This window comes from Xiphophorus couchianus, chromosome 6, assembly GCF_001444195.1.
Source record: "Xiphophorus couchianus chromosome 6, X_couchianus-1.0, whole genome shotgun sequence".
NCBI classification, from domain to species: domain Eukaryota; kingdom Metazoa; phylum Chordata; class Actinopteri; order Cyprinodontiformes; family Poeciliidae; genus Xiphophorus; species Xiphophorus couchianus.
In genome coordinates, this window is record NC_040233.1 from 7,473,556 (window position 1) to 7,489,449 (window position 15,894).

General features: G+C 40.8%; 1 protein-coding gene across 3 annotated transcripts in view; it reads left to right on the plus strand.

Moving 5' to 3' along the window:
- Positions 1-15,284, plus strand: part of rnf220a (ring finger protein 220a) — a 191,416-nt gene extending 176,132 nt beyond the window's left edge. For 2 of the 3 annotated variants that reach the window (XM_028020618.1, XM_028020619.1), the window contains 3 exons: positions 4,558-4,669; positions 8,124-8,198; positions 13,064-15,284. In XM_028020618.1, coding sequence (XP_027876419.1) covers positions 4,558-4,669; positions 8,124-8,198; positions 13,064-13,135 — 259 coding nt within the window. In that variant the 3' untranslated portion in view covers positions 13,136-15,284. Of the gene's footprint in view, positions 1-4,557; positions 4,670-7,479; positions 7,675-8,123; positions 8,199-13,063 lie in introns of all 3 variants that reach the window. The other variant, XM_028020617.1, reaches the window with a different exon arrangement.
- The last annotated feature ends 610 nt before the right edge of the window (positions 15,285-15,894 follow it).

The window sequence follows — 15,894 nt, forward strand, 5'->3', positions numbered from 1 at the left end:
TCCTCAATTTGGAAGTGATGAAGCTAGATTTCTACCCCGCGCCCCACCACCCCTTACACACACGCGCACAGGGACACACACGGACTCTGCCCCAGTCGTCTCTACATTTTTCCTTGCTTTATTTCACTGTCCCATTCTCTCTCTGTCCTGTTTTTCTCATTCCTCCCTTCCTGTCCTCTGTCTCAATTCCTCTCAGCTATTTACAAGGTCCCCCCAAAACCCCCACCTCTTAACTTTCGCTGCGGTTGCTCACACATCGGGAAGAGGCAGAGGAAATCAATAGTGACTTAAATGTTTTATCATGGTGTCTCGGTGTAGTTAAGGCCTTTGCTAACAGGGTGCAGCACAGAATGGAGCTCGAAAGAGATTTACAGCAGCAGCACATACTTGGGAGATTTATTTAAGGCGAAAATGTTTTACCAGAAGAGGATTTCAAATTAATTTGTGTTAAATTTTATCCGCTGTATGTTCTCCTGCCGAGACAGAAGCGAGAGTGAGACCAAAATGTAGATAGACAGCAGATGAAGACATTGAGCTGATTGAGATGGATGGTAGAAATCCCCCTCTACACACACACACACAAGCACACGCACACACACCCTCACGCACTAATGAAATGAGAAATAACGTCGCAGATGCTGGGAACAGAGCGCTAAATAGAGGAAAAGCAGAGCTATCTATCTGCCTCTGCTGGGCTTTCCTGCTTGCTTTTTTTGCCATGAGGAGGGCTTCAGATGGAAAACACCAAGCCGAATTAGCTGTGGAACGGTAATAAAGTTGAACCGAAGTTTAAGCAATCTGGCGTTTAGATCGAAGTAATGCATCAGTTCAAAGCAGGACAATGTTTTGGGGTTTTGTAGTTACAGGAACTGTTTAGCACAAACAAAGCAAGCCTGCACTAGCAGTGCTGAATCCACTGAGACTAAAAGGTAAAACTGTTTATACCCTTTCAATGTTATGTTATAACTGACAAAAACAATCTCCTATCGTTTTATACCCTCAACAGCACATGAATGTGTTTGAAGACCTCAGAAAGTCATGATACATAAAGGCAGGTCTTTTCATTTAAAGCCTTATCAGGATAAAGAAGCTTAAATATTACTGGTTCTACATGGACACCTTTTTCAATAGACCCTGCAGTCCTATGAAAAAAAGAGCAATTCATAGCATTTATGACTCGTCTCTGTTCAAGGGCTACTGTACCTTTCAGGTTAATCCATATTGTGATTGCTCAACCCGTGTCCAACAGGGACATGAGTTTTTCTATTTTGGCTAAAAGTCTCAACAGTCTTGAGCTGGTTTAGGTCAGTGGAATACACAAAGGATTTAAGGATTTTCACATGCGAGAGGTTACCGCTAAGCCTGAAGTTATTTTTTATTATTTTCTTTTTGCTTGGCCCGATTAAGTCGTATTATTTTCTTCCAAACTTCGTCTATCTGCAAAGTACTTTGCTTTTGTTTTTTTTTTTTCTTTGTCTGCTTTCATTTAGATGCTCATATTCTGGCCAAAAGATTAATGTTATTACGCTGGTGGAACATGAAGCAATTTGTTTTGTCTGTGTGCTGAATAAATATTTATAACAGGAGATTTAAAAAAGCGGCGTGCTGAAAAAGTGATCAATGTCAGGAGGAAATGAGCAACTTTTTGTCCAAATCTTTTTTTATAGTGTCTCTTTGGAAAATGAAAAATATCCCTCGACAGACTTCAGTGGGTGACGGAGCCACAGAGGGACTTAATAGAACCGTTAAAGGACAGTTACAGTCCAGCTTTGTCCAGGGTCTGCGGCTCTTTTATAAGCTGGCAAGCTAATCAAGGCTAAATGACTTTTTACAAGCTCAGCACTAATAAGAGGAGAGGGTAAGTCCGTTTATAGGGCACAGTGGTGGCACGACAGTCTGGGTCTTTATAGACACGGGATGATGTGGATGATGGCTTTACAGGGAGGCGCAGGTCTGCTCTTCATACATGTTTAGGAAAGTACTTAGAACTTACTGCTGATCCCGCTGACTTGAAGCAGTTCAACCGTCAAAGACCTCTGCAGCCTGCTGGAAATTTATCAGGAAGAGCCCAGAGTAGCTAAACCGTTCTTGGTCAATTCCATACAATGGCAAAAAGGTGTTAACTCAATATCTTTGCGTTTTAAGACAAGTCATGCAACAAGATTTCTTGATAGTGAAGTACACAAAACTTAAACCAAGCGAATTCGGTCTCTCAAATAAATGTTTATTGGCAATGTCAGCATGAGTTGGTCTGGTGGAATGAGTCTTCGCTATTAATATGAGGGGGTTTGCAACTCATTAAGGTCCTTTTCTAGCTGCATGGCTCAACTCAACTCTTCACAGTTTGGTTGTTTTTTTATTACGATTGAGCAACAGCTCTAGTGGGTTGGGTGTTCATGTAATTGGGTGGCCCCGGAGTCTAAAAAGTGGCATGACACGATCTATATGGGACACAAACCCAAAACAACAATGGAGGATATGAAAGCTAGAATAAAGCCAGGAAAAGCTGTGGACAGTGAGACCAAATACGCTAAAGAAGTGCCGTCTTCTGACGTCCCATTTTCATTCCGACTTGGTGCATTAGGATCCTCAGCGAAGAAGGGGTCGATACCACCGAACCGATACTAGTGGAAAACCCTTATAACAGAGTCAAATAGGTAGTGGAAAATGTTCGTGAAAAACTACTTCTTATTCTAGTATTAGTTGGCTTCTTGTATTGACAGTCGACTAAAAACAACTTGGCTGCAACAAATGATTCTACACGTTTTAGTCATAAACCCAGTTAGCTCAAGTTAACTGTGCGGTTTTTGGTGGCACCTCATTCATGAAATGTTCACATACTTAAAATGTATTTTGTTGAAATACCTTTTAGATGGCTGGTGATTCCTACGGTATGGTTAGCCTTGAAAAATATACAACCGTTTTGTTGGTGTCACAAAAGTGAATCACCTGCGCCAATTGCTTTTATATAAAACAGCTTGCCAGCCGGTTAGTAGGCTGACAACGCTATTTGTAATCAGTGTTACGCTAATTCGAGCTATGAATGGTTCTTTTAACATTCCCAAAGTATGACTGCCTGTGTTTATGGCAAGCAGAAACATTTCTGACCAGTCAGGTTTATCTGTTCTGAAAGTGTGAGAAAAAAGAACTAGTAGATTTTTTTATTTTGTTAGCTGACCAGCAGTGAAGAGAAACAGGTGAGAGGGCTAGCATTAAATTATTCTATGCTCATGCATCTGGAGAAAATTGGTCATTCCATCACTTCCTCTGATTAATACATCAACTATTTATTGCTGATATACCAAAGTATAAGTTAGCTAAAACTATTTGATTTTAAACTTCGACAGACAAATGAGACAGTCTTTCACTATCCTCTTGTCTTTGCTGCGTTTGTTGGAAATGGAGCCATATCTTGCACCCCCTCCACACCACAAACACACACAGCTACTTACTGCTTGCGTTTACTGTCCCTTCCTCCTCTCTGCTTGTCCTTCCCCCACCAGATCAATACCATAGATCAGCAAAGCTATCAGGCTGCAGAATGACCACATCACCATAAATACACACACTCCTCGTAACACACAAACACTGTCGCTGCATCTCGGCAGCGAGCGAACGGACGGCTGTAATAAACATCAGCCGGCTCGTGTGCCCGCGACTCGCTGTGCCGAATTATCATCAACGTTTGCGGTCGGTATTGATTCGGTTATGGCTGCTTCATATGCTGCTGAACAGTGTTAAATGCACATTTTCTGGTATGGTGATGCACATTAGTCAGAGGGCTGCTCACGGGCAGGAAGAAAGAGAAAACGGATGGAATAAAGGACAACAAGAGGAGTGAGAGTACAGATGTGAAGATCCAGAAATAGAGAGGCAGGATCATAAAGTGACATGGGCAAATGGAAATATATAAACATGGAGATGTTTCAGCATAAATGCCAAGGAAGTTAAACTTTCCTTGGACTAGCAGATTTATGGATATTAATTGAGAGATGCTGGAGATGCATATCAACTTTTTTTATTTATTTATCTGAGTTAATTGAAAGGAGTCCATACGTGGTCATGAAAAACATGGAAAAGTAAGAAATGTCTAATAAGTTGTTTAAAAAATGGCATGTAATCAGGGAAAAAAGTTTCCAAATTTATATAGATATACATTGAAGTTTTTGATAAATAAATAGTTTTTGTATTTACATATACATGTGACATGTTTTCATCAAATGGCAGCTAAAGCTTTCTCCAGATTACATGACATTTTGTTTTTGAGTTATTTAAAAACAAATAAATTCACATGTGAATATGAAAAATTAAAAATGAACCATCTCTTTTTTTTATTTAGGCTATTAGATAGCAATATTAAACTGCACTGGTTTAGTTTAGTTCGGATAACAAACTAAACATTGGCACTTGATTTATTTATTGTTTCAAACCAAATAAACTTAGCTCAGAAGCTGTGATTTATGAGATAACATCCACATTTTCATAATAGCTATAAACTAATTTCCATAATACTTGAGTACCTACTCTTATTTATTTATTTTTCCCCTTGTGCCGCAGGGTGACAGAGGAAGAATCAACAGCTACCACTATGGAGGCTCTGAAGGCCCGAATCCGAGAGTTGGAGAAGCAGATCCTTCGGGGAGACCGGTACAAGTGTCTCATCTGCATGGTGAGCAAATCTTCCTAGCTGTCCGCCAGGCTGCGCATCATGCCTCAGCCACAGCACCTTGCAAAAGTACCTACACTCCCTGTACTTTCTCACATTTTACCACAAAACATAAAACGAGTTTCGATGTTTCACTCCCTGTACTTTCTCACATTTTACCACAAAACAAAAAACGAGTTTCGATGTTTCAACACATGCTTATTTTTATTTATAGAGAATTAACTACATGAGGTTACTCTGGAGGAGCTGCACATATCCACGCAACAGTCCATTCAAAGTCCAGAGCTAAATTTGTTAATTTTTAATAACTGTATGTGACTAAGGCCAAGGGGTGTGAATACTTTATGCAAGACACCTTGAAAGTTTTAATATCAATCGATTCAGTTCCTCAAAACTGAGGAAATCTTATTAAGAATTTGAGGCAAAATCTGCACTTTTTTTTTTTTTTTAATTGAAGGCTATTTTCTCTGACCATTTTCCATATTGCTCTTCAAGAACTCCACAGACTCCACATTATCTTGTAGCCTGCCTGCAGCTTGCTTGTTCTACCCCCATTTGCATGCTATGAGTAACATCTACAGTATATTTACTTTGACTTTTTTTGGTGTTTTTATGTATATTTTGTGGGTTTAGCCCTTGCATGGCCCCGCAAGTTGATGCAACTGTCTGCGTGATATTCATGATCTAGTCAACAATTTACCTGCTAGCTTAAACCCAAAGGAAGAGTGTGAAATTGTTGCTTTTGTATGTTAGCCGTGCATGATGGCAGCTGAGTCAGCGCTAAGGTGCTCTGTTGTTTAGCTGTTTTTAATGGAAATTCATCAATCAGTATTATCAGAAGAAGAGGACAATATTCATGTTTCATCAGACACCTTCCAGCTGAAGTTACATCCCGTGATCGGTGTTTGTCCTCCCCACTTTATATCAAGTACCCATTCTGTCATCCTTCAAGCTTGTGGACAGTTCAGCATTGGCATTCTGTCCCTCTGTGTGTGTCTGCGCGCGCACGTGTGTGTAAAACGGGTAATTACCAACGCCTGCGCTCTCTAAAGGTCGCTTAGTGCCTGAGGTAACACGGAGGGCAAGGCACAGCGATTGATCACTCACTGCCCCATGGACACGCGTCTCCTCGCCACTCATCTGTCACTGTCCCTTATCTCTCTCACACTCCGGGGGCCCTGCAGAGAAACGCAAATATGTGTCCACACTCCTCCATCTAATCTGTCTCTGTCTGTCTTTAGGTTGTCTCTGTCCTGTCACGTTGTCTGATCTAAAAGTCATCAGATTAGTCTCACTTGTTGCCAGGGATCGGGCGGATTTTTGAAGGAGGCGGAGGTTTCCGCCGAAAGCATCACAGCCGATGCATAAAAATGATAATAAAAAAAATAACTATGAAGTTGTCTCAGTGATCAGGATTATATGAGCAACATTTATACATATTCCATGGTAGTAATTTACTTTAGGAATAAAAACGTTTATATCATTGTCTCGTGATTTTACTAAAACATATTTATTCCTGCTGCCACCATGTTGGTACATTATTCTACCTTCCTCTAAGCAGCTTAGTGCTCCAGCACAGCATCTGCAGTGGATTCCTACCCCCACCTACTGGTCATTTTTGGAAATTTAGTGATTCTTGAAAATGTTTCTAAGCACAAACCTATTGCTAGACTGATAGTGGTTTAATAGTAGCTAATATTCTTGGAAAACAATGCAGTTACAGAATTATTATGCAGTAAAGCTTTCATATTTTGTCACATTACAACCACAAACTTTGCTCAATTTCATTGGGATTTTTATTAGATAGACCAACATAAATTTCTCCACAGTTGTCGTGAGGAAGGAAAAAGGCATTTTGTTTTTAAAAGTTTCTTGTCAGCTCCTTAACTCTTTAGTTTAAAGCAGGTTTAGGTTTTACAACCTAACCTACCAAGACCTGGCTGCCCACCTAAACTTAAAGGGTGGGGAAGAAAAGTATTATGTATAGCAACCGCTACAGATGTCATCACCTGAGGTGTGAGAATCTGTTACAGTCACACAGTCCATTAATCTGTCCTCTTTTTTTTGGAAGAACAGCATAACATTATTTTACGAAAACCTTAAGAAATCAAGTTTACAGTTTGCTGCAAGCTTAGCATGGGACAGCAAACATGTGGAATTAGGTTCTCTGGACAGATGAGATAACATTTTGTAATACAACCCTAGCACCAAGTCTTAAATTAACACTGCACATCACCCTGAACACACAATCCCCACAACGAAACGCGACAATGGCGCCATCATGTTGTGGGAATGCTTCTTCAGCATGAACTGATGTTGGAAGCCACACAATGGGGAATCTTCTTAGAGAACCTATGTGTTGGTCTGTCGCAAGAAATCCCAGCAACAAATTGAAGTTTGTTTTTGGTAGGTAATATAAGGTGACAATGGCAGATTCCCAAGGCACTGTCTCTTGGATAAATGTAATGTTTCTTTTTTTTTTATTGACATTAAACCTGCCAAACAAAGTTGCCTTCCTCCTTGAGGGAACTAGTTTAATGCTGAGTCAATTCATCAGTATTTTGTGAACCTTCAGTCTACTTCCTGAGGCGAAGCGGTTCAGCCGATTGCGGTGTAGTCACAGACTCTCTGGCCATCTCTAGCATCAATCGGTGTGGCCGTGTGTGTGTTTGTCCTCGTGCCTGTCTGTTTGCACTTTAGTGTCGGTGAGCACGACGAGTTGAGCTTCGTTGATTAGCTGCCGCCTTTCGCCCCTCACTCTCCTCTCCCCGAACTCCCACCCCACCTCCCCCCCGCCTCCCCTCCTTCCGCAGAGAAAGCCTGCTCTCAAGCCAGGCGCAGAGATCAAGAGCATAGGGGTGTGGTCGGGCTCCCGGCCACTGGCCAACGAGGTTGGAGAGAGGCAACCTAAGTCCCTCCCCCTCGGCCTGTACTGCCTGTACAGGGGCCTTGTGATTGGGGGCTACAGCAGCAGCATAAAGAGGCTCCTCCCACAACCCCTACGGAGGGTAAGGCGCTACCTCCCTCCTACCTCCCGCACCTCTTCGTCCTCTTCCTCACCAACTCATCCCAACTCATCTCTCCATGTTATCGCTGAGATGAAAAGACAGCTGTGCTTCTCCACGGCTTTGTCCCCACGCATCCCCCTCCCTCACCTCCCCGTACCTGCCCCTCCTCCCATCTGTAGTCGTTGCCTGCCCGATGTCGTGTCAGTGAGTGTGTTTCACCCCGAAGGTTGACGGTTGAGTCGTACCCCATTGTGCTGCCTTGCTCGGTGGTTTTTGTTTTTTAACACCCCCCCACCCCCACCCCCCGCCGGCTGTGTTGTTCCATGGACAGCGGTCCGACATTGTGAACTGGTCAGGAAACATTGCGGGGTTTTGGTTGGACGTTGGCGACTGGAACTTGTGTCACTCGTGAATCTGGTGAAATTTCTCGATTTCTCTCTCCTCTTCAGGACTCGTACACGATGCCTCTGACGTCCATCCAGTGTTGGCACGTCCATTGTGAAGAGTGCTGGCTCAGGACTCTGGTACGCCTTACCGCACACCCCCACACACACACACAAACACACTCTCACATCCTCTTCTTTCCTGCAGCTCCTCATTTTATGCAATTATTGCAGCCTCATTTCACAGTCAGTGACTTTCTCTCTGTTCTCGTGCCCAACAGGGAGAAACTAAAATGAAATATTCCCCAAATGGCTTGTTCTAATATTGCACTCACAATCCAGGCAGTGCAAACACTTTTAGCCTCTGTGGGGGAAGAGCTTAGATGGAATGGTCCCCAAAAGGCTTGTTAAGATGCTGGAATAAAGTAGTGAACTCAGACCTCCGATATCTAATACACAGTGCCTCAGGACTGTGCACATACACACACACACACCTCTGTGATTCTGTTGGTTATTAGTTAGTCTAATATATTCAGTTGAGTGTAATTAGCCGGTGCTAATGTGGTAACAAAGAGTAGAAGAAAACAGTGTTGCTTAAGTTGGGGAAAATGAACAGTCTCTATTCGGTGCCCCTCTCTCAGACTACCTCCTCTTAACATAAGCCGCTTACTGCTGTCTCCTCTTCTGCCGTTCCCATTTTGTCACAGTATTTCCCTCAAGTCTTGTTCAACTCGCAGACATATTAAAAGTGACACTTTTTTTATCTCAAGGAAACCATGACTACAGGATTACTGAGCACTCATACAGGATGTAGAGTACAAATTGCCAATGTAACATGTAGCATCATCTGCAGCGCCAAGACTGTTTCCTCCGTGCAAATGAATGCATATTGAGATATATATATATACATATTTAAAGTCTCAAGTATTTGCCGATTTCAGCTATTTGTAAATCAAATTAAATTTTATTTGTATAGCACATTTCAGCAGCAAGGCATTTCAAAGTGCTTTACATCATTACAAACACAGAAACACAATGCAACATAGAATCAACAATCAAAACACAGCATTAAGTCGGTGGTTGTTGTCCCTAATCTATGTGAATACCAACAGTCCTGAGTATATTGGGATGTAGTGACAGAACATATCTGTACACAACCTTCCCAGAAGAGTTGAAGTTGTTGTAACTAACATGTTTACCAGAATCTTAGTAGACAGTTTTAAGACACTAGAGTCCCAACAATGCCTCAACCTTTCATTTGGGAAACCTAAACCAGTAATCCCACTACTGCACAAATATTACAGAGGACGTGAGTGCATTATCTACTCCATACAGAAAATGTCATTTGATTCTGATAGCCTTCCAAAACAAACAGATGTCCCAAATAAACTTTGATGTAGGTTTCAAGACAGCAGCACAGAAACCAGATCTGAAGATGTGGACAATGGCGACTAAATTATCACCTTTTGACGATGAAACTACTTAATAACAAAGTCCACCATCTGACTTTTTGGTCAAACTGAATACCAACTCTCTGTCTGTGCTGCACATCTACCCTTGTTCATCAGTCCACAAGCCGCTGTGTTTTCTAAGCGATCATGTCGAACCTCTCTTCTTCCTGCTTTTGCTGTACCATCGGCCAATCATTGGCCTTCAAAAACCTAACCTGATCTGATGGTGATGATCTCTGATCACAAAAACATCTGGCTTCACTGCGTTTAGATTTTTTTTGTTTTGTGATCAGCAGCTGTGATCAGCGTACGGTGAAAGGAGCTGCTCCTCTGGTGGTGAGGATCAAATCCAGTCCCGGCTCAATCAGAGCATCTCCGATTTAGCACAGTGGGATATTATGGTCTGCCTTTAATAAGCTTTTATTTGGCATTTATACTTGTTAATGATTGTTTGGAACATGACTTTAATTTAAAATCAATGATGATTCATGAAGAACTTCATCGGGGTACAAAGAAAGCCGCCGCCTGCGCATGTTTTATTCATTACCTAAACTGTAATTTAGTTTTCGAGAAAAAGTGTTCTGTGTACCTGTATTTGCTGTGCGTGCTAATGTATGCGGCATTAAACTCATAGCCTGGAGACGGCTGTAAAAATGGGAGGGCCGAGTTGATCAAAGTAAATGCCGAGGAATCTAGTTAACACCAACCCCCAGCTCCTTACTGCAGCAATGAATAAGGCAGCTGGAGCGCAGCATGACGGGAGCTCACCCGTACGTGCTTACCGACCACACCGCACAGGAGTAGTAAGCTTTAATAGGTGTTCAAACCAAAAAAAAAGAAATGGTATGCTCAAATTATCAATTAAAATGATTATCTATTGAGAAGTTGGCCTGATATTTGTACCGGTGCTTGTTTATTTTCATCCCAGTTGAGCCATGAATGTTTGCAGGACTTTATCTGTCAGGTCTTAAAGCACATTTCAGATTACCTTCACCCAAAGTGTGCTTTAAAGATGTGGCCTAGCAGCATTGAGGCAAAAACAAATAAAACAATAGAAGGTTACATTTCTTCTTTTTTAAAATAACAGATAGACATTCTTTTGTCTCTTTTTGTTTTGATGGGTGCCGATATAAGCGTTGACTTCAATGCACATACACAACTTTACATACACCCATTGTTATCAATTTTAAATTATATTTCATAGTTTTAAGAAAGGTTTCAATAGATAAAACAAGGTATTCACGCATTCTTAAAAAGTCTTAAATTCATGTATCTATGTAACAATAAATCAATTAGTCGTATGATAATTACTTCCATGCGCATGTTTCATAGTTTTTCTTTTTTCTCTCTCTCTTTCTACCGGGACTTCTCCGCAAGAAAAAGTCCCGCCGTGCCAGCCTCAATTGACTTGAGGCTGCCGCTAACTAGCTTCTAATAAACTCTTGCTTGCTAGCTAGCCTTTTTTTTGTTGCATCTGTCATTGGAAATTATTAATTTGTTTTCAGTCGGTTGGATGACATTAGTCTTCGCCATTGGCTCACTTCTGTTGCCAACCCATCTGATGCGACCTTCAGACTGTGCAATAAACCCCCCAAAAATCTTGGCACTACTAAAGTACAAAATGTGCAATTTTCTTTTGTACATTTCTGGGCAATACGGCTGAAAAATGTACCACGTTATAAACGTTGCACGTCGGTCGACATCGGTAATTACCGATTTAGTGTTTTGTTTTAAATATCTGAAGCGGAGCCAAGGTGGAGGCGTGACCTTTCCTGTTTTATCCACAATTTCCTCTCGAGCTGTTGCTCATTTTCTCCCTTCACACCACGCCGCTCTTGTTTATTTTGAAGCGGTTATGAGGCACGGTGGCGCAACTTTAAACTGCTGCTGCTGTGCGAGTTACTCAACTCAAAACACTGTAGCGTTGTTCGAGAAGACGATGATCCCCAGCTTCGTCAGTAATGACTACGCGGCAAAACCGGGCAAATAGAAGGCGCCTGCAGCTAGCAGTTACCAGCCAACGCGGAACAAACAGGATGGAAGGGAAGCTGAAAAGACGGGAGGTGGAGGAAAAATTCTTGAGGCCACCCACTCCGAATCGAAGAGCGCTCTCTGCCCTGCGTTGCGTATTATCACCTGCTGCTTTACTGCAGATGGCGCCCTATCAAAGCAGAGGGGGAAGGGGTGAGGAGAGGAAACGGTGCACTGTTGTAAGCAGGTTAAGTTATACCCACATTTGTAGGAAGGAGGTAATGAGTCGCTATAAATGTTAGTACTTTTGCCAGGCGTTGATAAACTTTGACATAATTAAGAACTTGGAGACTCTACATATGTTTCTTTGTTGAACCGAGTGATTTATTTTGACCTACATGAGGTTTCAGATCCATCTCGTTGAACTAGAATATCATTTAAAAGCTCATTTGTTTTAGTAACACAGGTCAAAAAGCGACAGTGATATATTGATTAATTACTCACAGAGTGATGTATTTGAAAGATTTATTTGCTAACTTTGTTGTTCACAATGAAAAACCAAAGATTTGTTTATAATAAAATTGCAATATCTCATAAACAACAAGAAAAAGGCCTTCTAAAACAGACATTTTATGTTACGCCCTCGTAATCATGGGGAAAACTGCTGATTGATAGTTGTCCAGCAGACAATCATTGACATCCTGCATAAAGAGGATAATACATTAAAGGTTTTTACAAAGGAAGTTGACACTGTGTCATATTTAAGTATATTTATGGAAAGTTAACTGGAAGGGGAAAAGTGTAGTAGAAGAATAGGCCCGTCTCAATAACACATTTTGCTGGATGGATGAAATTATTGCGATAAATTATATTCTTTTGAGAGCATTTTTAAGTAATATATTGATAATGGCAAAACAAAGAACGTTTTCCCTCTCAAAGAAAACAAAAAACTTCAACTTTGTAAGGAACACTTTTAACACTGGAACTAAGACATTTTAAATATCCAAAATAAAACACAACAATCAAAACTAATTTTAAAAAATGACTGAAGTAAAAAAAAAAAAAAACACATATAGCCAAAACCATAAATAAAATGGATTATGAGTAAACAAAATTACCCTACGAAAGATATTAATCATCAGAATGGAAATGATCAAGTCACTCCTGAAACATCTTACCTGGGATTAGGACAGACAGAACTGGCCTGCTACTTTATGTGGTCCAAATCCTCTATTTCAGAGAAGAGTCAATTTAGCATTTCATTTGGGAATGGAGCTCTCGGAGTCTAAAAAGACGAGTCAAGAAAACACAGAGTACAATCAGATTTAGATGCACGGTGAAGTTGTTTTGAGTTTCCATGTTATGGACATACTTGATGAGACACAGAACGCAGAGCTTCCATTGCTTGTACGTTATGAAAATTCAAATGAACACAAATAAAAACAAGGAGTTGCATCACTCTTAACCTTTTTGAATTAAATTGTTATGTGAACAGACATCCTCACCTCAAACACCTATGGCATCATAAAGTGGCCTAGATCACATTAGCAGCCAAGCTAACTCTTCTCTGTCTGCTCACCACAGGGGAACAAGAAGCTGTGCCCGCAGTGCAATACCATCACCTCACCTGGAGACCTGAGGCGTGTCTACTTGTAAAGAGCACAACGGCTGCCTCTTTCATTTCCTTCACCTTGGATTCTCCCTTTGCCCCATCGTCACCTTTAGCTTTCTCCTGTGGACTGTTCGCCCCATACCTCCGAGAGCATTTAGAGACAAGACAGCAGTCTTTGAGACTCCACTGGCTCTTTTGGGAGGCTAACACTCTGTTGAAGAAGTGACGTATAGACACTCTCGTTGACTGTCCGATCGTCCATTTGCAGAAAGAAAAGAAAATACGGTGACCCGAAGTCCCAGATGCTTAACAAATAGGTTCCACTGAAGGACTTTGTCAGCGGAGAACCCTTAACCCCACCCATAAAGAAAAGTCCTGCTGACTCCTGGTAGCTTCACGCTGCTGGGGATGAACTCCTCGTTCCTGCGCTTCTTTAAAATTTGACTCCAGCTTGGACAGCAGGATCATCGTTGATGACTTGACTGAAAGCTTCTTTGAATTATTTTATTTTTTTTAATTTTTTTTCCTGAAAAAGCAAACTCTTCCCTCACAGAACTTTTGCTTAAGTGTTTGGGGGAAAAGACTGGACCAGCCACCAAGATTGAGCTTTCAACCAGAGAATACCCCTCCGAACCTTTCTACAAAGAAGTTTGACGCTCCCTGTCCTCCACTTCTTCTTTTCCCGAAACTCTTCTTTTCTTTTTCCCTTCTTGTGGTGTTCCAGTGAAGTAAACCAAAATTCGCCCCCCTCCAAAAAGCAGTGCAAGCACATGTAATATAGTTCTATGTAAGTTTACAATGTTGGGTGTAAATGACATGGAGATCTCATACTCACTTGTACACGCGAACACTCACATTGCCATCAAAAGACACACACCGAAGTATACATTTAAAATCCTTTTTTTTTTTTTTTTTTTTTGAGTCAAAAGTCAGTTTGGGAATAATGTGTGTGTGAGGGGAAAAAAATGGCTGGAATAAAAAGCCTCTGTATTTTTGAAAAGAAAAAAAAAAAAGATCATTTTAAGGTCTGTTGAAGTTTTATTTGATTGTACAGGAATAAAAAGAAGATAATAAGAATAATAAACTACTCAAGACTAGATTGTCAAGATTTTAGGTGGTGTAGTTTTTCTGCAGGTTACCCTGGAAAACTAGATCAGAACATAAAGCCAGGACAAATGTTAGTTCTGTTGAGTGGAGAGATTCCTATCGCCCGAGCCTTCATGAAACCCTGCAGAGCAGCCCAAATGTTCTTTGATGTTTTTTAGCATAGCTTGTTCTTTTTCGCCAGCCATTTCTTCTTCGTTTCTGTTGGGGTTATGCCATGATCAGATCATAGTCAGCAGACACTTTTTTTTTTTTACCCCTACTTGTCTCCAAAAACTGTTATTTTTTCTAGTATTCCCATAATGCTGTGCTGCATAAAAAGATCCCAAGAAGCAAGTCCAAAGGGCTTTTTGTTTTCTTTTTTTTTTTTCTTTTTTCCCTAAGCAGTAACAAATGAGTAAAGGCTCTTTAAAGGAAAGATGCCCAAGGCTACACTGGCAATCTCCACCAACCCAGAGCATTTTCCCCTTTTCCCTTTACCGCAGCAGCATCAGCAGCCAAGATGGTGGTGTGCTTTGTGTTTGTAAAACTATGTAATCTGTGATGTCTGTATTGTTGTAAGAAATATTGGGAAAAAAAGAAAAATAAAACTTCTCAAATATCACGAGTTAACTTCCTCACACAGGATGAAAGGTGAAGAAAAGTTGGAAGAAAAAAAAACCCAACCCTGGCAGATACGGCTTTAATGCAAAGGCGCCCACAATTTCTATCCTTTTAAAGCCTTTTTATGCCACAGCTTCAAAGCTCTCCTGCTCAGTCATAGTTATCTAAGAACCAAATGTTTGGAATCCGCGCTATGGGTCACTTATAGAACAAGAAAATTCTGTCTTTGTCACCTCGAATGTAGCTTTTTCATTAGATATGCCTAATTCTACAGTTAGCTTGACAGTGGCAGGTGAAATACTTTTGAACAAGATTTGTAACTTTACCCCATTACTTTAGAACAAGTCCGTCGGACTTTGCCTCCTCTTATAAACTACAAGAGATTTGCGTCAGTTCCCGTTTCTGTCTTGTACGTTCATGGAAATGGTACGTGTCTTTCCCATTTGTAAGATACAACTGACATGGATTAAATACCTAAATATCAAATGGCATCCATTGCATTTTTTTTTTGCAGATTCCCTTGTTTCTTGTAGTAATTGTTTTTTATTGTTCTGTTTTTTTTTAAGGAAGGATGTTATTTTAGGTGTTAGCTCGTTTAATAGTATGAGCTATAATGTCGGTCAAATTGAATTCGCAGTCCAACCTTCACGCCCTTGGCAAATAATGAGTGAAAAACATATAAATAAACTCTTACTGGCTCAGTCGTGACCCAGGTGAACACAAATCTGGTTGTTGAAAGATATTTTTATTAGGAACAAGAAGATCTATGTTAAGAGCAACACAGTGAGGGTTAAACTATGCGTCAGAATAAATGAGGGGTCTAATGAAGAAACGGCAAAGGCAGCCAAAAATGACTTGGGCTATGGTTACTGATCTAAAGAGCTACAATGAGGAATCGGAATCAAATGGAGGAATCTTGTCTTTCAGACTGTGGTTGGACAACTCTTAACTTTCCAAGAACTACATGCCATATTGGACCTTAGCTGGATAGCACAAGTTTTAAAGACGCTTTGGCATGAAGGCAATCATTAGTGGAGGTGGTTGAGGAATATAAATACCTTGGTATTCATTTGAACAACAGACTTGATTGGAGGTT